We start from the raw sequence: 20,354 nt of genomic DNA, 5'->3' as shown, positions 1-20,354 counted from the left end.
AAGATAATCCTTTATTAGTCCTGCAGTGGGGACATTTACAGGATTACAGCAGGGGATAAATAGAACAGTAAACAGTCGACATAGCTGAATAATATATACAATAATATAGACACAAGCAGAATAAATATGGCTATTTCCACAGTGTATTGGTATTGATATTGTACAGATTGGATTGAATGAAGTGAAATTTCATAGCCATCTATTTGATAGTGGTTGAGATATTTCAGTGGTGGCTACTCTCGATTTCACAGAAATCTTTGAAGTAGTCAAAATAAAAACAAGATGAATTATCTACATTACGTGTGAATACTTTCAGTTCTGACTAGATGTAGTTTATTTGTTACGGTGACTCAGAATCCGACACCGTGTAGCCACATTCACACCGAAGCTCAAGCTGGTGGAGCGTCACTTCCGTTAAAGACTCCTGGAAGGAAAGAAGCCTTCAGGGCTCCACGCGCTGTGGATGCACCGCAATGTTTAGTACGACACAATGTCCAGCATGTGTTAAGAATATAAAAATACATACATAGTACCCCATGTCCCTCACTTTGCATTAAGGCCCCGAAGCACCATACCTTGTGTCCTTCTATGGCAGTGGTCACCAACCTTTTTGAGCCCAAGATCCCTGACCTCCGCCTTCATGACGACAAGATCTACCTATTGAGGCGTTGAGAGAAAACGACTGTCCAGACTGGATTTATGACTTTTTATTTGGCCTAATTGTCATTTTGGTCCAGCGTTCAAATTGATGTGACCAGGTACACAGAATTTAAGTGTAATATAACAAGTAAAATATTTGTTAACCGCACACAATATGAACAAGAAAAAACACATTTGCAATGAACAGCTGGATGAACTACCAATATAAATGTTGTATTTATTTACATTTCGTTGCTTCTGTACCTGGACTCTAGCAATGACAATAAATTGAATCCAATCCAATTACAGCACAACACTGACAACATGATCAGTCAGTGCAACTCATGTAAGTTCAGCTCTCATCATAATGCCATCACGTCATGTGACTCCAGTCAGAGTGATGGCTGTGACTGAACTCTGCCTGTGAGCTTGTAGTTAGTTCATAATCACAGACAGCCAGTCTGAGGCCGTCTGTCAGCTGTCTGTCAGTAATCCAGCTCCTGGTCTTTGATTTGGTGATTTTCTCAACTTCACTGACAAGTTTTTTGGGGCAAAATTGGTATTCATGAAAGTTTTCTCATCTGGGATTGGTTCTGAACTCAGACCGTTGGTGATTACGTTCACATCAGCTCTACAGACATCCTCAGATTTAAAGAATTTTCATAATAATAAATATGAGAATCACCATTTGTGACTCCTGCATCTGTCCCTTTTCAAATAATTGTATAAATGCAATTGCAATCACTTTCAAGTAAACCAGATTGCTCTATGGACAAGAAAAAAGCTCAATGTTGAGCTTTTGTTTTGAAGGACAACAGCAGAAAAGCCCAACTCACGGAGGTAAGACCTGGCAAGTCGCCAAGAATCTCGGCTGTCGCGCACGCGCAGGCGTAACCTGTTAATGCCGTAACGTAAACATGTACACGAAGGTACAGGTATTTCAACATATATTTATTGATGACTTAGTTTTATGTCGGTGTACTTTGAGCTTGTGTAATATGTGAAGTTATCAATAAAGGTCTTTCTGCATTTCCCCCTGCGCCCCACCTGTCGTGGTACGTTCCCTCTTTCTGGGTGCACAGCTGAGAACACGGCTGTCAGAGAACCCGTTTACAGGCGTTCATGAATCAGGCGGAGATCTTTTCTGACGTCAATCTTCCAGTCAGAAAGAAAACATTTCAGAAGACACTTCAGAAAATGTTCTAAAACAAGGAACAATGTGTTTTTGAATTTATTTTCATTTTATTTTGGAGATCGACAGGGAACGTCTCCGAGATCGACCGGTCGATCGCGATCGACGGGTTGGCGACCACTGTTCTATGGCATTAGGGCCCTGACCAGAGAGAACAGCTCATACGCATCCTCACCCACATGCTCTGGAACATACTGACACGGCTGGATAAGAAGCACAGATACTGTAGGTACAAACACTTCTGGACCTCGGCCAGAAGATGACACATCCACACAGGCTCTGACCTCACCCTGACCGCTCAGTCATAGAATTGAGATTTAATAAGAGCCGTACCTGTCACCGTCAAATTGTTTGTGAATTTGTTTATGAAAGCAACAGGTAGTTTCAATGCCTTTTAGTTTCTATTATATTAAAGAAACTGCACAGCTCCTGCTTTAGATGGAGAACAACATACACACCCATTGATTTTGAGGATGGCGAGAAGATCGTGAGCCAAGAGGGTGGGACCACCCTGAGCTCCATCAGAAGGTGGTCAAAGTCTAAACCAGGAACACCTCCATCTGTTTTAACCAACCACTGCTGCTGTCGTGAGCCCAGAGGGTGGGACCACCCTGAGCTCCAACGATGAGACGGACAAAGATTAAACAGAGTGACGTCTCCATCTATATTATCTAATCACGCTGGCTCTTAAAGATATAAAGAGTCATGTTCTCCTGGAGAACTTGTCTGTTATTGAACGATGCTTTGTGCTGACTTCATCCAGGCCCGTGCTGCACGTTAAACATTTTGTGTCTTTGGACTTTTTGTTCTACCACACTTAATTAAATCCACTTTGTTTTGAATTTTACTTTGCCGTCCAGGTCATCTTTTCCCAACCTTCGACACATGCCACACGATGGCACCGCAGGAGGCCTCTTCAACCGATGGTGCACCTCTCGGCCTGGTTTTAGTTTTAATGCCACTAAACTCCAACAAATACCACAGCTGACTCCAGGAGACCTCCATTGTGGACTGATCTGTAGACGGGGGTCTCAACCAGCCGTTTGGTCTATAAAAGGTCAGCAAGACGTCCATCTGGTGACCCCCGAAGCCGATGATGACGTCCCCGATATGTCCACGAACTGAAAGTTATTCAGTAAAAAGAAGATTCATTGAATGCTTGTCAACCGGTTGATTCATTTCCATATCCTGCAATAACTAACATCCCAAAGTTGGACTATCGCATGCTTAAAATAAGTTATATAAGCACGAGAGCTACATGAAAGTACTTCTGCACACAAGAACAGAAAACAGACACAGTGGACAACTTTTACAAACTCTGTATTTGCAAAGAAAAGAAAGTGAAGTCTATGTTTTTTAAACACCAGCGAAATTTACAAAAATAAGATGTTGGGAAGAACAGTTGAAAAAACAAAAATCTGCTTTTATTGGTCACATATTTTAAAGAGCACGCCGGTTGGTCAATAATGGTGAGCGGGCCTCGGTGACCACGTCCTGCAGGTCTGCTGGACCGTGTTGTGAACTCTGAACCACAGGAGATCAATAAAGAAATCAACGTGCCGCTTTGGGAAGCTCTGGTGAACTGGAGAAGAGAAGAGCGCCGCCTTGAGGCCGACCCCGGAAACATCCTCCTCCATCTGAAGCGCTGCCGGCCGGAACCCAAAGTTTCATCCCCCCAAAAAATAAAAACGTCCTCCTCCGTCTCCAACAGTCGGAAGCAGTGATTGTAAAGTTATGAATGTGCACGTGACCCCCCCCCCCCCACGCAGCAACACACCGCAGTAGGATCCGGTCCATTAAAATGTCGTCCACGAGGAAACAGTTTCAGGATTTTCACAATGATAATTAAAGGAAAGCTGATCTGATGTGTGCTGAGGAATAACAAAGAAGTCTGTATGGCCGGAGTGTGGGAGTTCACACTTGGACTCAGGAAGGACAAGAGACGCACAAACAAACTAAAACATTAGAAAAAACACTCAAGGAAGGATTTGGGCCACGGTGAGCAAAATAAATACTCAGAGATTTTCTTTAGAGAATTAAGGCAACATTTGTAGCAGTATTTGGAGAATAAAGTCAGAAGCCCAAGTTACGAGATTTTATTCTGTTTTAGTAAACCGCTTACTAGCGTGTTCAAGAATATGTTTGTTACACTACAGAATTGCAATATTATGATTTGTGAAACTGCATTGCTTCTCAGAAACACTGTATTGATTTCCAATTCATATTCATCATTAAGTTTTGTGGCCGTGGTGCTACAGCAGCTGAGCAGGAGAAGAAGCGCTTCAGGGTCCGTGACGTGAGGATCCGAACACGCTAAAACATGCCCGTTCTCCACAGGACCTTCTTGACTTTATTCTATGAAGACATTTTACTCCTGGATTAAACCTACTCCTAGTTTTTAGTGTTATATCCTTTTTGGAGGGAACTAGTAATGTTTCAGTATTAATTAATATTATAACCTTGTTTCATTTCCAGTGGCCCTCTTTTAAAAAGGTCATATTCACCATTTCTCTCGAAAGATACAGCAGGAAACACCAGAACCCGTTCAGCAGGTCCTCGGCTTCATTATAAAGTCTATTTATTGTCAGTCCCCAAACAATGTTTGAACATTTTTTTTAAACGTATTGTCGGATGAATAAACTTATGCAGATTCGATGGTGGAATCTGAGATTTCGGACCGTGAAGAGTGAGAGAAACATTCAAGTGTCTCAGCTGAAATATCACAGCACAAACTGAATATTACTGCATCTGATTGTCATTCAGCCGGCCGAGGACAACATGTTTCGTAATCTGGGAACCCGTAATCTATCGGCTCGGCTCACACGCACACAGAGACAGACACACACACACACACACACACACACACACACACACAGAGACAAAATCCAGACACACACACAAAACTTGACGGTCTGGTAAGCAGCCGAGCCGGAATTTCTTCTCAAATCGAAAGTTAAATGTTTAAGTGTCGCGTTTATGATTCACCGACGTTCAGGCTGACATGCCTCAAGACATGTGCTCTCGTATTTACGAGCCAGAGCTCGTGTACATGAGGGCCCATGTTTTTAGGTTCCAACAGTATTCTCCCCTTGCATCGACTAAACTATGAGGTTGAACCATTTATTTCTTCTTTTTGGGCCCAAACTAACATGTAAATAGTAGATTATGTGACCGAATGATTATGTTAGGCTTCATTTAATTGAAGGATTAAACACTGAACCTTTTCTCAGGCGCGCACACCCACTGCCGCCCTCCTGCTCAGCTGCTGCAGTCGAGACAAAAGGTGTTCATCTTCGAGGAGTTCTGGATCGGCAGGAGGCATTCAGGGTCGAGAACTCTCTCGGTAAAGAAAGAAGCAGCCTCGGCCTCGTGGGCGGGGGGATGTTCTGCAGGCCGCGTTCCCTCGAGAACGTTGAATCACAACGGAGCGGCGTCTCTCGTGGCGTCTCCTCGCTTCAAGGTGTGAGCCGACAGACAATAGCAGGACGGTCTGTGGTTTCATTCGGGCGGCCGAAGATGAATTCAGAGTTCTTGTGTTAAGACAATCGAACAGAATCCTCTGATAGGGAGCTGCAGGAACGAGTCAGCGTTTTTTAACCTCTGGTTCCCAGTCTCGAAGTCGATGGGTTTTTGGTCGGATGACCAATATAAAGTCTGTGGTTAACGCAAGATTAGATAAGAACATTCTGTTAATCTAAAATGCATCAGTAGATGCCCTTCCTGTGATTTTTAAAAGCTTTAGCACACCTTGAAAAAGGCGGTTGATAAAGGTGGAGAAGATTATCTTGCTGAACATTTGTTATTTTCTGCAATAATCCAGAGGAAAATCCCATTGGCGTTTTGTCTCGGGAAGCAGTGTAATGCCAACTTCCTGGTTGGACTAAAACCACACGTCACGCTGCTTCTGTTCATGAAGTCAATTGAGGCCCGATGCAGAGTATTTTTGGAGGGTAAATTCATTAAGCCGGTTGATGTGTGTGTGTGTTATCAGAAGCCACTCACGAGTGTTCAGAATGGATTTTCATTAAAAGCGCTAACGCAAAAATAATAACCACGCTTGATCCGTTTCACTCTTTTCCGTGTGTGTGTGTTGTGCTGCTGTGTCATTGTTTCTGAATAAAACTCTTGCAGCATGAGGTGGCTTAAGGAGGAAAAGGCCATTTGACTGGAAACAGTTTGTTGCAGGGGAGTTACGGCGTTAGGAGGCAGCACCGTGAAACACGGAATAAAAAAACACTAACGACTCGCTGATTGCCTAAAAAGCTGCTCAAGTTCATGTTCTACCCAAGAAGAACCATTTAGTTTTGTGCTGATGAGCCTACTCTTCAAAAAACACGATTGTAAAAATACGATTTTGTTATCTACTTAGCTTAATGTGGGAACATTGTTGTTTTCGTGTTTCTGTAGAACCTCTTCCTGCTCATCCGAGTGACGCACGCCGACTCATTTAGTCACATCCGGTCTACAAAACGACACGATGGAATATCAAGTCATATCTTAGCGCTCGTGACAGTGCTTCAAAATTCACCACATCCGTCTAAAATAAACCAGGAAACAAATCATATTAAAAATAATAACAAAACATTCACAAACTTGAGATAGCAAAACATAAAAACTGATATCTCTCTCTATGTTCATTGTACTTACACATGAAAATAAGAGGAAAATTCATTTGTAAAAAAAAGAACACAAGTCCAGTGTTTACCTTTCGGCGTAGTGTATGTTTGCTCGTTTACAACAGGAAGCTAGAATTTATAGGGCTACAAAATTAAAGTCTGTCTGACTCATTACTGAGTCAAAAGTGTTTCTCCCTCAGTAGTAGGTTCTGGGTGTGACGAGGGTGGTGTCCGAGTCCGGGGCCCGTCCGCGGAGCAAGTCTTTGTAGTGAGAGGCGTTCGGACTTCCAGACCGTCAACACAGTGAGATTAAAAATGACGATCCGACCTGTCTCTAAAAAACTCCGCCAACGGGCTCACGGCTCCTTCAAAGCATCCAATTGGTGTGCAAAACCCCACCTTCACACTTATAATCCAGGTATGGTCCAAATGGAAAAATAGAAACAGTCACCAACTTTTCAGGTCTTCAATTAAAACCAAAGTGTTTGAGTGAAAATCGTCTTAAATCACTCATTGGGCACGCTGTGGCTCCTCGGCTCTCACACGCATGTGTGAGCCATTAAAACACTGTCATTAACAGTGCTACCAACTATGTTTAGAGACGTACATGTTCACACACACACACTCACTCACTCATACCGCCTTATTGCCTCATATTTAGGGAAGACACTTCCCACAGTTCAGTGATTCACATAAGAAAAAGAGAATACTCCTGCACACACCCAGTTTGCACTTTGCAGCTGGTTCAGAGAGCTCCGCCCCTGAAGCGCAGACCCCCCCCCTGCTGTGACCTCTGCGGTCCACCTCTATCCGTGTGCAGGAGTATTCTGTTCCATCTGAACCTGCGTACGCGCTGCCCCCTCCGCGAACTGGAGGGCTCGTTGTCGCACGTCTCATCTCATCCGGTTCTGCCTCATCAGAGGGACGATGCAGGACGGCGGACCCGCCTTCGTCAGGCAGGGGTGTTTGAGAAGCTCGTTGGCCGAGGCCCTCTGAGCCGGGTCTCGCACCAGCATCCTATCCAAGAAGCCCTTGAGCAGAGGGGAGACCTGGGAGAGGAGAGAAACATCCAGGTGTTCATAACACTATCCTGTGGGTTTGTAAAAGCCAAAGGGTACTCCATAGGGAAGAGGAAGAAGTCAATCAACTTACTGTGAGATTTTTAAACAAACACCAGAGATTTGTCTTTTCAAACCGACCCCCCCCCCCCCCCCCCTATGTTTTGCACTCCTCCTGCAAACTGCATTTCAACACATACAGACCCACACAACCTCCACTTTCCCTTTCACTTGCTTAAAAGGGTCCTCTGAACCCATCTCAGCCAAACACTTTTCCATGGCCACTTTCATAGTGCATTTACCAATTGAATCTGAAAGCAGTGGTCAGGATGTGGTGCTGGGATCTGTGCGAGGGCTGAGATAACCTCTGTAATTGCTGCTCAAAGTAGCCCATGAAAAGGAACTTCATGAAAGGTTACATATAACTCAACACTCCCTTAATGGATTGTGCCACTTCTAAAGTGCTGCAATAAAAGAAAATGACGAGGGCTTTAATCAACCCTGTAGGTTGGCTCCATCTTATATATTTAAAAAAATATATGTTTCTGTGGATTTGATTTTGCGACGGTATAATTACATCCCTGACATTTGCTAATGGTGCTGCACACAAACTGCACTGGCAAACTCGAGCCGTCTGTTTTTGTACCTTGTGCAGGTTCTTCAGTTTGGGGGGCAGGTTGTCTCGGATCATTTTCATGGCTTTGAGCGGCGGCTCGTTGAAGTACGGCGGCTCCCCGTCCACCATCTCTATGACCATGATACCCAGGGACCAGATGTCCACCTGGATGGACAAGGAGCAGAAGAGATGTGACGTTAAGATGTTCACAGAACACAGAGCAGTACAATCCTTGAGGGAAGTGGGCGCAGTACCTCCGGTCCATAAGGCAGCCTGGATATGAGCTCTGGTGCCATCCAGTAGGGGGTTCCCACCAGAGACTTCCTTCTTTGTACTTCCTTAGACACCTGGGCACAGAACCCAAAGTCTGACAGCTTCACCTGGAGGCCGAGAGGCAGGAAGCGATGGATGATAAGGAGAAACGGAGTAAATGTCACCATTTTTCACACAAAGCACGGTGACAAAGTGTTTTTAACATCCCATTTGTGTATGTGAGGTTGGAGAACTACAATAGTTCTCTGCATCTACTTTATGTATATATTTTAATGCTTACAAAAACTGTCCTTTAAGTCAGGCCCCCTGAGATCCAATGTCTCAACACTATTTTACTACTCACACACTTAACCACCAAGCTGCTTTCAGATACACCAAACACACCCTGCTGACGAGAAACACTTCCCCCGTCGGTCCAAACCACGAGCAGCGACTCAAAAACCAACCCAGCAGGAAGTCCTCTGCGTGAACTCAGAGGTCTTCTTCTCTGATAAAAACTAAAGAGTTTTAACGTCCAGAAAGGTCATCTCTCAGTGTTGATATGTAAACTGTGACGACAACGCAGACACGGCTCATATTTTGTTTTTAGAAGGCCCGTATGGCTCGTAGAAGCTGCGGTACACGATGCGCCAGCTCCGGTTCTTTTCCCCGCCAGAGAGGTGACGTCCCACGTCGCTACAGCCAGTCTGCAATGTCTCCATGCAGCTTTAAGCCCGTCACACACACACAGTTATGCAACCGTGACATATCAAATATGCAGGCGAGTATTTCACATAAGTGTTTTGTTTATTCAGTGTGTGAAGGCCCGTCCTGAGATCATCTTATCATAGAGTCGATCATATCGTAGAGTAAACTCATTAGCAGCAACAGGAAGACGACCCTGCAGGTGCTTTGTTTACCTGCCTCAGAGAGCATAACAATGCAGAAGAAGCCCTTCAGTGTCCCTGTAGCGGGCCGCGCCCATAAAGACGTCAAACCACAAGCACTCAAGGACTATCATCAAAGACGCTGTGGTCGACACGTGAGCTCATCAAGTGGGAAGTGCGCATACAGGGTGTGTGTTGATGCAAGTGACACAGCAAAAAAACAAAGAAACTACACCAGCCCCGAAGATGAACTTGTTGAAACCAAAACAAGAAAATGAGCAGACTACGTGCGGGTTAAACAAGCCAACACTTTATTGTGAGTTAGAAAGTGGAAAAAACTCTGCCTGCGATTCGTGAACAAGCACAGAGAAAGTGTTGCTACCGCACAGCTGTAACCTAACAGATGTGAAAGCGATGCTTGGCTCTCCATCTGGGGATTGACTGAAGGTGGTCAGTAGGATGTGGTACGCTATGGAGAAAACTAAGGACCCCTTACATTCCATGAATCGTTTACACAATAGGATATTAACAATGTGGACAAAGTCACGAGCTTCGCCCAAGACGTTCAGCTAAATGCTCCATCGGCCTTGTTGAAATGGTAAAAATGTGGTTGAAACTTTCGATTAGCAGAACTACACATCACACTAAGTACAAACTCAGACAGTGTGTGTCTGTCTGTATGTCTGTCTGTGTCTGTGTGTGTGTCAACGCCCAGTTCCTTTTTGTTTGCCTTGGTCTCACTGTGGTTTAATTTTCTGCAGAAAGCAGGAACTTGCTTGTCAACAAGCAGGAAGTGATTTGGCACCCGCCTTATTTCTACAGTAGCGGTAACGACAGGCACTTAGTTCCTTTTTTACAAACCTTTATTCTTGTAACACACGGTGACTCCTGACAAACAAAACTGCTCGTCCTGCTATGACTAGTCAAGACGTCCGCAGAGAGACGGTGTCACATGCTGGTAAATGCTGCATCAGACAGTGTTGTGGTCTGACATGTAAAAGCAGATGCGCGATTGCTACTAATTGGAAAAGCACATTTCTGTTAGACCACGTACTCGTCACTTTTGCGTTGAGGCTGGTCAGCTCAGACTTATTATCTCATTTTAAAGAGGGAGCTTGTTGACCGCTTTATTGAGTCTTTAATGTCTTTCACAAAAGGCTCTTCCTGCTTAAAAAGAACTACGGATGGAGACGTTTCTTCAATGTTCTTTTGAAACAAGAATGACCCCCTCGCAGTAATAGCTGCAGTTCACATCATTTTATCCTATGAGTAGTTTGTGTGAAATTGGCATAATTAGCCAAGAATAATTAAGTATACATGTGTTTTGCTTCAGAGGGATACATTTAAGTGATGTCGTCCTTTTATGCAGTTCTTTGGTCCCCCTAATTTAGTTTGTCAGTTTTTTATTTTATATTTGTATCTTACCATATTATTTGTTTTGCCTTGATTCTCTGTAGAGCACTTTGTCAACTTTGTTTTTAAAGGTGCTATATAAATAAAGTTATTATTATTATTGAAAAAGAAGAAGAAAAAAAGCATTGTTGAGTATGTGGTACATACACGGCCATCGTGAGTGAGGAGGATGGAGTCACTCTTGATGTCTCTGTGGATCACACCCTGTGTGTGGAGGACGGACAGAGCTTTCAGGACGGACAGACACACCGTGGCGATCTGCTCCTCGTTCATCCTGCGGAAGGAGGGAGACACCGGAGGGCTTTAGACTGTATACACAGGCTGTTGGTGGGATGCAACTAAGTACATTTGTTCATGTCCTGAACCATTTTTAGGCACTTGTACTTAACATGATTATTTTCTTTTTATGGTACTTTATACTTCTACTTTTTAGTCCATTACATTTATTTGATAATTTAAGCTCCTAGTTAATTTGCAGACTCACATTATCAATACAAAATATAAATTTACTAATAAATGGTGATGATTATTAGAGATTAGAATAACCAGCAGTACCTACAGCAATCAAAATTAGCTTCACCTTACCATCTGCAATAATAAAGTGCTGAGCACATTTATGCACCACCAATTATATTCCGGTAACATTATACATCATTCTGAATTTATCCATTCTGCATAATGAGCAACTTTTTTGTACTTGAGTAGTTAAAGTATATTTGAATATTACTAATTATGTACTTTTATTTCGACTTCTACTTAAAGAGTATTTCTACATTATGGTAATGCTACTTTTACAATCTCTGAATACTTCTTCCACAAATGATAGCGATAACACTGCCACCTCATGGTGAAGAGTTTTTTGTGGGCTTTGGATTTAATGAGTGACATTTAAAGCAGGATACAGAGTAATGGAGAGAGTAAAAATAAAGAAAAAACATTTTCATTAAATAAAGTGTATTATCACATAATATATCGGTGAATAATGGACTTGATTTACACAAAAAATCCCACCTGGTGTGTGTCACAATGTCAGTGAGCGCTCCACCCTCCAGGAACTCCATGACGACCCAGAGCTCGTCTCCCACCAAGTAGCTGTTGTACATCTCCACCACGTTCTCATGGTGATAGTCCCGCATGATCACCACCTACAGTTACCATGGAAACAGAAAGACATGCATGTATATTTGCGTTGGACTCACAAGATTACATTGCAGGTAGAGAGTCTGTTGGTCGTGTGTCCATCGGGTCGATGCCGTAATCGATCAACAAGCCTCGGAAACACTGGAGCCTGATGACTCGGCCGATTCAAGTGTCTGACACTCATCGGGTAATGTCAGAGTGAAAGTCACTTCTACTGACAACCATACAAATTTGTTCTATGAGGTGTTTAATTGTAATTCATTGTTTTTTTTGCTGTGCCGCTGTCTTAATATGTCAAATGTGTGTCATGCACTTTTAAACTTTTAAATGTTAAAAATCTAATATTTATTTACACAAGAGAAAGGTAGCCATTCTTTTATTGTGGCTTAAATGTATCAGCTTCTTATGTTATTGACTCCTTGTAGGACATTCTGACATGAACGTAATACATTTTCGTGACCTTAATATTGCCTGTTGTTTCTCATGTGTCTTTTACATTTTAGAGCGACATCCAAATAAACAAGACATATTACGGGGGCTTGGGGGTTTGAACCCAATGAGAGAGAAAAGAGAACCTCAGAGTACATATTGATATGTAAAAATGGTGTTCTTGCATTATTATGCTATTATATCATCAGTACATCAGTGGCATAAAATGCTCTTAAAATGACAAACAAACAGAGTAGTTATATTCATTTATGTAAATAGGGAAGAAAACATTGTGAAACACACCTCAATATAATGTAGTCCAAAACAACTATGACCGTAACAGTAAAATATTTATTTTAATTTAATTTAATGATTGACACTGGAACCGAGTTATTTACCCTAAACAAAAAAAGTATCTAGTACCAATACCCAGCCAAATCACATTATTGACTAGATCAAGATACCGTACCTCATTGAAGAGGAGTTCTCTGCGTTGTTGCTTCCTCAAGTCCATCTTCTTCACGGCGACCAGTTTCCCTGTGGTCTTCACTGTGGCGATACACACGATCCCAGTCGACCCCTCCCCTATCTTAATGTAGTGGTCCAGGTAGGTCCGTGGATCGCCGGGATCCACCACCATCTGTAGTGCCGCTCTGAACTGCTCGTGGGAAACCCTCTGGGGCTCCTTCTGCGGTGAGCGGCCCTGGGGCGGAGCGCCCGATGCTGGGGGCCCAGAGGGCAAAGGGGGGCGCGGGGCAGGAGCATTGGGGTGCTGGGTGTGAGGGTGCTGGGTGGCCTCAGGGGTCAGGCTGGGGTGGGAAGTGTGATGAGGATGTGGGTGGCTTATAGGGGGCTTGGCGCTGGAGGAGACTCGCGTGGAGCCGCTAGAGGGGCCGTTTTTAGGGGAAGAGTCCTGGTGTCGACCCGGCTGGAAGAAAAGAAACATCACAAACACAACATAATTTATATACAGTTAACTATGTTTTCAAAAGTTGGACGCTGCAACAAGTTCTATATTAAAAACTTGCATCATTGAAAATATTGATGATAATATGGATTGTATCATCTATTACACAATAAGTCATTTCATTTAACAATGTTTTGTCAGTAAAATCCATTAGGAGATGGAATCAAAATACTTTATCACATTAATGTAAAAATCATATGCAGTAAAACATTGACGCACACCCATTTTGAAAAATGACCTTCCATTGTCTATTAGAGATATTACAGCAGTTTAAATAGTGTGGGGAAATGTTTTGATTTATTCTGCATGGAAAATACAAAAATCTCAACCTGGACCATAACAAGTGTATTTTACTCTGCGTTGTCTGAATAGTTAACATTGTCTTTTAATTACATCATTCTGTAAAGCACATTGGCACCAAGTTGTTCTGTTTTCTGAACTTGACATTATCACATAAGCACCACCAACAGCTTTCAGTGAACATAATGGTTTCATTCTGACCGGAGAACAAAGAGCAAATTGATAAGATCTACTATCCATCAGCCTGCAGCTCAACTTGCACCCGTCTGCCTTTATCATACCTGCAAACTCATGAGGGGTGAAAATGGTGACAACGGGGTGGGGGTCCTCTGCTCTGACTAAGTCAGTGCCCACAAACCCTTCTAATAAGAATATAATAGATGTGTATATATATATATATATATTAGGGCTGTCAGCGTTAACGCGTTAATCTATGCGATTAATTTGGCCGCGTTAACGCACTAAAATATTTTACCGCAATTAACGCAACTTTGTTTACTTCCGGTGTTCGTTGAAGTTTTTACACTCATCTGAGTGTCAAACCGCGGCAGTACGGTTTAACACTGTTTCCGTTTTTAAAACAATTATTTCTCCGTGAAAATAAGGAGCAGAAATCAGTTTAAACTCGTGGATGAATCAGTCGGGTTTCCTCCTGCTCCTCCTTCTTCCCCCTCTGATACACAGAGGAACGGAGGGGCGACGTGTCGGGTGACGCGGCGCGGAGAGAACTCGTCACACGAAACCTTCACCGTCTCACCCCAATCTCATAAACGCCGGCCGGCCAGTTGACTCCCCCCCCCCCCCACCCAAAAACGCTTCGGATCTACACGATTCACGTGGATGACCTGTTTTGATTTCAAAACGGTGAATTCCACCGAAAGGTGACAAGTTAGCAGGTATGCATTATCTCTCGGTCAATATCTTCCCACACGCTGTTGTTTTTGTCCTTCCGCCTATCCTGGCTAACAGCCTCTCTGTGTCTCGGTTCATGCTGCCGTCCCCACCTGTCCTGTGGGGCTGCGTCCGCCCTCGCTGTCCGCCCTTGGGTAGGTGTTAAACGGCCGCGTGGTCTGTTGGGCAGTCCTCATCACGCCCTCAGTCACTGGAAGGTTTGGGGTGCAGATGTTGGGTCCGGAGAGAGGCCTCTTGTCCCTGGGAGACTGAGGGCTGCTGTCCCGCACCGTGTAGCTGGACTTTGGCCGGAGGTCACTGGATTGATCCATGTGAGCCACCTGCTCCTGAAGAGAGGAAGGGTTTGGGTGAGAGATGGAGGATTTATCCGGATGTGTGAAATAAATAAATGCATGACAGGAAACGTGGATAAAGATGATGTAAACAAGGACACAAACAACTACAGGGTGCTCAAATATCTCATTTACTGCAAGCACACATCAGTGAGGGAAATACCAACACATTTAAGAGTGGTCTGGAAGATAATGACTGCAAAAAAGAGTGGCAGATGAGTCCTTTGAACATAGAATTAGGAATCTCCCTACCTGACCCCGGTCCCGATGCTCTCTGTCTCTTTGAGGTGGAGGAGGGCCGGAGCCAGGCCTGTCCCTGTGGGTGCGGCCGGGCTCTTGGCCCCGGGGCTGCTGCTGGGGGCGACTCTGGACTCCCTCCTCCCACTGAGGACCGGGCGCACGTGGACCCTGGCGGTGTTCACCTCCACTCTGGTGGTACTCCGGTCTAGGTTGGTCTCTGAGTAGCAGAGCGATGCAAAGGTCAGTGCAGATACTTGGCCTGTATGACAGAATCTCTGCGGTTGAACTACCTACCTATCTGGGTGCGAGTAGTGTCGGTAGTGAGGGTCACCGTTCTCCTGCCCGGCCCCCCCTGAAGAGCTAGAGCCCTTGCGAGGCTGGGTGGGGGGGCTGCCCCGTCGCAGGGAGTTGGAGCGAGTAACGGACATGGTGTCAAACTCATCCAGCAGCCAGGTCAGAGAGCCGTCCACTCCAAGCTTGCTGCCACGTACAATTGTCTGGCGTGAAGAAAGTGAATAGTCAAGCCGATGAAAGACCTGAGGAATTTATTGATACGAATGCCTTTATGAAATCAGCATATCTGTCCCACTCAGATCCCTCAATGATATCTGATCTATTTCCTGAATGGAAAAAAAGTATGTCTACACCAGCTGTTCAACCTGACTTATTAAAAACTAGTTAGTGACCATGTTGTGGTAAACATTAAAACAATCTGGATAGCTTCAGTATCTGTTATTGAATTATAATCACAAACTGATAAACATAATTTGTGACATTCAAGACATTATTTTCCTTTGCTAACAACTTGATTGTTGCTTCGATATCCTTTGGGTCAGCCCACCTTGCGCGGCTCTACAGTCGTGATGCCGGTGACGTCGATGAAGGGCTTGGGTCTTTTGGCCGTGTCTTCGATGAGCGAATGCCATTGCCGCGGCAGCCCAACGAACTTCTGCTCCTGCTCGTCAAAGTCTGTGTGCACACGGTGCTCAAAGTTGGACGGAGCGGAGATTTGGATGCGAGACTTTTTCTTTTTGGTGAACATGATGGCAGCTGCAGCCGAGCATCAGACCTGCAGTGAGGACAGAGGACAGAGTTAGCGGGAAACACTGTCAATCGTGGTATATGTAAAACAGCGCACATATAGATGCAGACAGGCACAGACAACTTCAGAAAACTTAATACAACACCTGAAAATGCACCTGTTCAAATATTATGAATCAGTATATAAGACTTAAAGCAAGCTGGATCGGGTTTTCAATCAAATGCGTGACCTTTAGCTGAAGGTCATTGGCATCCTCAACAATGGGCTCATTGCTGGACTCCCATTACTAATGACAGGTGCTCCTGCTCGAGCATTTCCTAAAAACAACACAATCAACGAGTCGTTTGCTCGTCATAACTTGCTGCCCTCTCGGCCACTGGTTGGGGGAGAAGGGAAGGGGGGGGGGGGGGGGGGATCACAAAACTCATGGTAACAATCGTTGTTCAGTCAAATCAGCAACAAAATTAAAAGAAAGGTAGCAAATATAACCGTTAGAGATGCCCCAATCCCATTTTCTTTCACAGCTTAATGCATAATGTTACTCAGCGGGTCTCCGTATTAGGGCTGCAACAACATATCGATAATTAAAATAGTTGGCAACGAATGAGTTGAGCGCAGAGCGGCGCAGGAGAAACCCGAGCGGAGAGAGATGAGACGGAACGCTGCGCTGTGAGAGCCAATCAGCGCTGAGCTGCTCCTCCGTTAGTGAATCTAATTGGCTGCTGCTGCTCTGGTGGCGCTGGAAGCGGAAGTTATTCACGTCGTCGGAGACATTCACGGAGCTGTGTGCGCCTACGGGTGATGTCATGAACCCCGACACCAGGGCGTGTTACAATGTGTGTGGCATTTCCACAAGAAGTATAACGTAGAAAAAGTGGTTATTTATTCCGTGGCGGATGGCGGACAATATTTTGCCACGGAGAAAGGCAACGGAGATAAGCCCCGCCCCCTCACCACACATATGACCACAAATAGTCGGCTGAGTAAACTCAAGAGAGTAAACCGCTGTCAGTCTGTTTGTGACGGGTTCATCCACATGCTGACCAATGAACAGGGTTCATACACATGCTGACCAGTGGATCTCCAGGACCTTTCCAGGACTTTAAACCAAATGTCCATGATTACACATTTTGTGAAAACTCTGTGTATACATGAACAAGTGAGAAGATGTAGTATTTAAACTAACAATGAGAATTCCAAAGCATACCGTATATATTCCGTGTAAATTAACATTTGAATATAACACATTTGCATTACTTTTCCAAAAATTGTGGGATTTAATTTTTTTCAATTACTTTTCTAGGACTAGAAATAGCCATTTAAAAACTCCATGACTTTTCCAGGTTTTCCATGACCGTACGAACCCTGTTTTGAATAAAGGGTTGAAAATTACAGTGTTTTTGTTTTTTTATCCAATTAATCGATTAATTGAAAAAATAATCAACAGATTAATCGATTATCAAAATAATCGTTAGTTGCAGCCCGACTCCGTATGGATGTCAGTCTCTGCTATTTCATGTTCAGGACAGTTTGTTTTGGATTCTCAATACGAGCTTCAGGATGCCTCTGAGAACGTTTCTAAACATACTGCCTGGTGACATTTCCCCTTAAAGAGAACTTTTAATTGTATGGCTTCAAAATGACTGGCATCCATGTTGGGGTGCTATGAATCCCAAAAGAAGGAAGACAGGTTAAAAGCTGGATAAAAAAAGAGGAATGATCGATAGTTTTTCTGGTAAGGGTTTGCCGGAATGACCACTTTAACCCGTGTACCGCTTTCTTCATAAAACAAACAAGGAAGTACTCTAGTATAGACTTGGGACGAGGGGAGAGCATTGGCCTTTGTTTCATAACAATAAAAGTAAGGTTAGGCGTCTCGAATAATTTAAAAATAGGCAGAAAGCGGAAGAAGAGAGGATGTGTGGTGCTGCTGTGAATGAGAGAAAAAGGGTTTTTCTCATCGGTTCACAGTGGTTACGTTCTAAAGCACAAATAAACCATCAAACACTCAACAGAGGAGTCACTGCCTCGTATTGTTCTACAGGAAGTCAATAACAGCAACAAGTACATGATCAAACTGTCATCTAAATCAGTACGAGTAATACAATCGGCTGCCCTTGTGGTTAGCTGGATTAAAAAACAAAGTTTACAAAGTACCCTGTAAAGCACTGCTCACCGTGTTTGGCTTGGGTGTAAATCGCCTCCCTCTCAACCATGCTGCTTTGTGGTTGGGCATCAAAAGAGACACTCCCAGAACTCAAACAGAGGCTCGCTGTTACAACCAGAGGGGGCGACAGGAGTGCTGGGGTCCTGTTCAATTTAACCACAATCCTATCTTCTTGTTTTTCTACAAAACACTTCACTGAGAACAAAAAAGATACCGGGATGTGAGGACCAGAGGGTGAAATGCGGAGCTGGGGGGGGGGTCATGAGGTAGAGGGCATGAGTCATCACAGTCTGCCGCGTTAATAAAGCCTTTCACAGCAGGAGTGTTTGAAGTCTGGTAGAACCCGCCCGAGAACACAGGGAGAGGAGTGAGGTTCACGGCCAACAATGACTTCAACACAGCGCTGCGCTCGGAACAGCCCTAAAGAAATGAGAACATGTTGCTCGTCAGGATGTTCATCTGCAGAGACTTATTGAATGAGCATTGGTGTGCGTTGCAAGGCCAACAGGTCAGTGGAACAATACAGCTTCATTATTGGCTTTGCTTATGAATTACTTTCCGATGTCATAGCTGTTTAACCACATCATGAGAAAATAAATCAATGAATTTCAGGGACTTTTTCTAAGTTAAAAGAGCAGCAACCCGGTTATTATATTTGTGGTCACATTATTCCTCAAATATTTGGTGAATAAAGCAAAATCTTAGCATGTTTTCTGGGTTTTTCCCCACAATAATTAGACTTTTTTTCGAATACATCCCATTTGATTTTCCTCAAATGACGTAGTGCCGGTATCTTCAAAGTGGATGTTAAGTAACTGGATTTTAGAACCATTAGGGAAGTATCTCATAACCGCGAGGTTACAACACTGGTGATAAATTCTTCTTTCTTTTCATAATGAGTTGAGAGAAAAGGCCCACAAGTCACGTCTGAGGGGCCAATCAATGGATCTAAAGTCTGGGATGCACAGAGCGACGACTGGATTATGAGAGGACAACATTAACTGGTGGCCAAAGAAATCACGTTACCTACAGAGCACAACATAAACCAATATGCCATGCACACAATAATTAGCTCAGCTATTGGCAAGAAAGGCACCGTTATGGCTGTTGGTCGTATAACATCTCAGCAAACCGTATATCGGCATGTCCACGCGGGGATTGAGATCGACACCGAGCATCAGTCAGAGACAGCCGTCCGGCTGTGAACCACGGACGATTGTGGCTTTCAAATCCTGGGCTTTGTGGCTGCACCCGGAGATATCTGGAGCTCTTAGCTCGAGCGGTTGAGGGTAAAAAAAACAAAATTTGACTGCCACTGTTGAGAGCCAAGACAAGATAAAAAAAAGTTGAACTGTAACTAAGGCTGTGTGGTAAACAGATTCCAGATTACAGAGCTCTGACCTCAACGGGGATTGTTTTGAGAGGGAACTCCAGTAGCTCGGTGGCATTTAGATGACTTGTTTGAAGTACAAATAAACACAACTGTGTGGGAGGGCAATAAGAGTTTGGGTGTGCAATTCTGTGGATGATAAATGCACATAAAAAGGTCAGGATGTAATGCCTAGAGGTCAACCGAGAGTGATTTGTTTAAACGGCAATAACATAACGACCTATTGCAGCAAAGAATCTTTGACTGTATTACAAACTGTACCGACTGGATAACCGTTAAACTGACCAACATCACAAAATAATTACATCTGGATCAGTGAACATCACACTCAAAGTAATCAATAATAAATCCGGAACACAACGTCAAAATAACCATTAACAAGTCCAGTGAAGATTGATGTTTTTTGAAAGAATGTAGTGCAGTCTTACGACGATCTTTACGTCTCTTGGCTACTTTTGTATTTACACTGTATGTAATAAACAAGTTTGTTCCTCTGAATTAAATCATTATTTAACACCCGGAAGAGTAATTTGATGCATCATCATCTCTGGGATAGGTTCTTCTTATTTACAGATTTTAATGGAGTGGGTAGATCTGGTGTAGTCTCCATTAAACGTAATTTAAAGTCTGTTGCGTATTTTTGCTTTTTGTATTTATAGTTTGTAAAATGTGCTTTCAACTCTTCAAACATTACACAGTTAAACAACCTATTCAGCCAAGCACACTACTAACATGATTTGTGTCTGGAGATTGCGATTAATT

General features: G+C 43.7%; 1 protein-coding gene across 1 annotated transcript in view; it reads right to left on the bottom strand.

The window, feature by feature from the left end:
* Positions 1–3,134: 3,134 nt before the first annotated feature.
* The window catches only part of pak4 (p21 protein (Cdc42/Rac)-activated kinase 4), a 30,172-nt gene continuing 12,952 nt past the window's right edge, over positions 3,135–20,354 (bottom strand). The window contains exons 2-11 of the mRNA XM_056440307.1: positions 15,835–16,062; positions 15,288–15,490; positions 15,006–15,210; positions 14,514–14,747; positions 12,712–13,170; positions 11,685–11,818; positions 10,821–10,947; positions 8,376–8,501; positions 8,152–8,286; positions 3,135–7,496 (exon numbers count right to left, since the gene is read on the bottom strand). Coding sequence (XP_056296282.1) covers positions 7,341–7,496; positions 8,152–8,286; positions 8,376–8,501; positions 10,821–10,947; positions 11,685–11,818; positions 12,712–13,170; positions 14,514–14,747; positions 15,006–15,210; positions 15,288–15,490; positions 15,835–16,035 — 1,980 coding nt within the window. The 5' untranslated portion in view covers positions 16,036–16,062 and the 3' untranslated portion in view covers positions 3,135–7,340. The remainder of the gene's footprint in view (positions 7,497–8,151; positions 8,287–8,375; positions 8,502–10,820; positions 10,948–11,684; positions 11,819–12,711; positions 13,171–14,513; positions 14,748–15,005; positions 15,211–15,287; positions 15,491–15,834; positions 16,063–20,354) is intronic.

This window comes from Pseudoliparis swirei, chromosome 20, assembly GCF_029220125.1.
Source record: "Pseudoliparis swirei isolate HS2019 ecotype Mariana Trench chromosome 20, NWPU_hadal_v1, whole genome shotgun sequence".
Classification (NCBI taxonomy): domain Eukaryota; kingdom Metazoa; phylum Chordata; class Actinopteri; order Perciformes; family Liparidae; genus Pseudoliparis; species Pseudoliparis swirei.
This window is presented reverse-complemented; position numbering and strand designations above follow the sequence as displayed.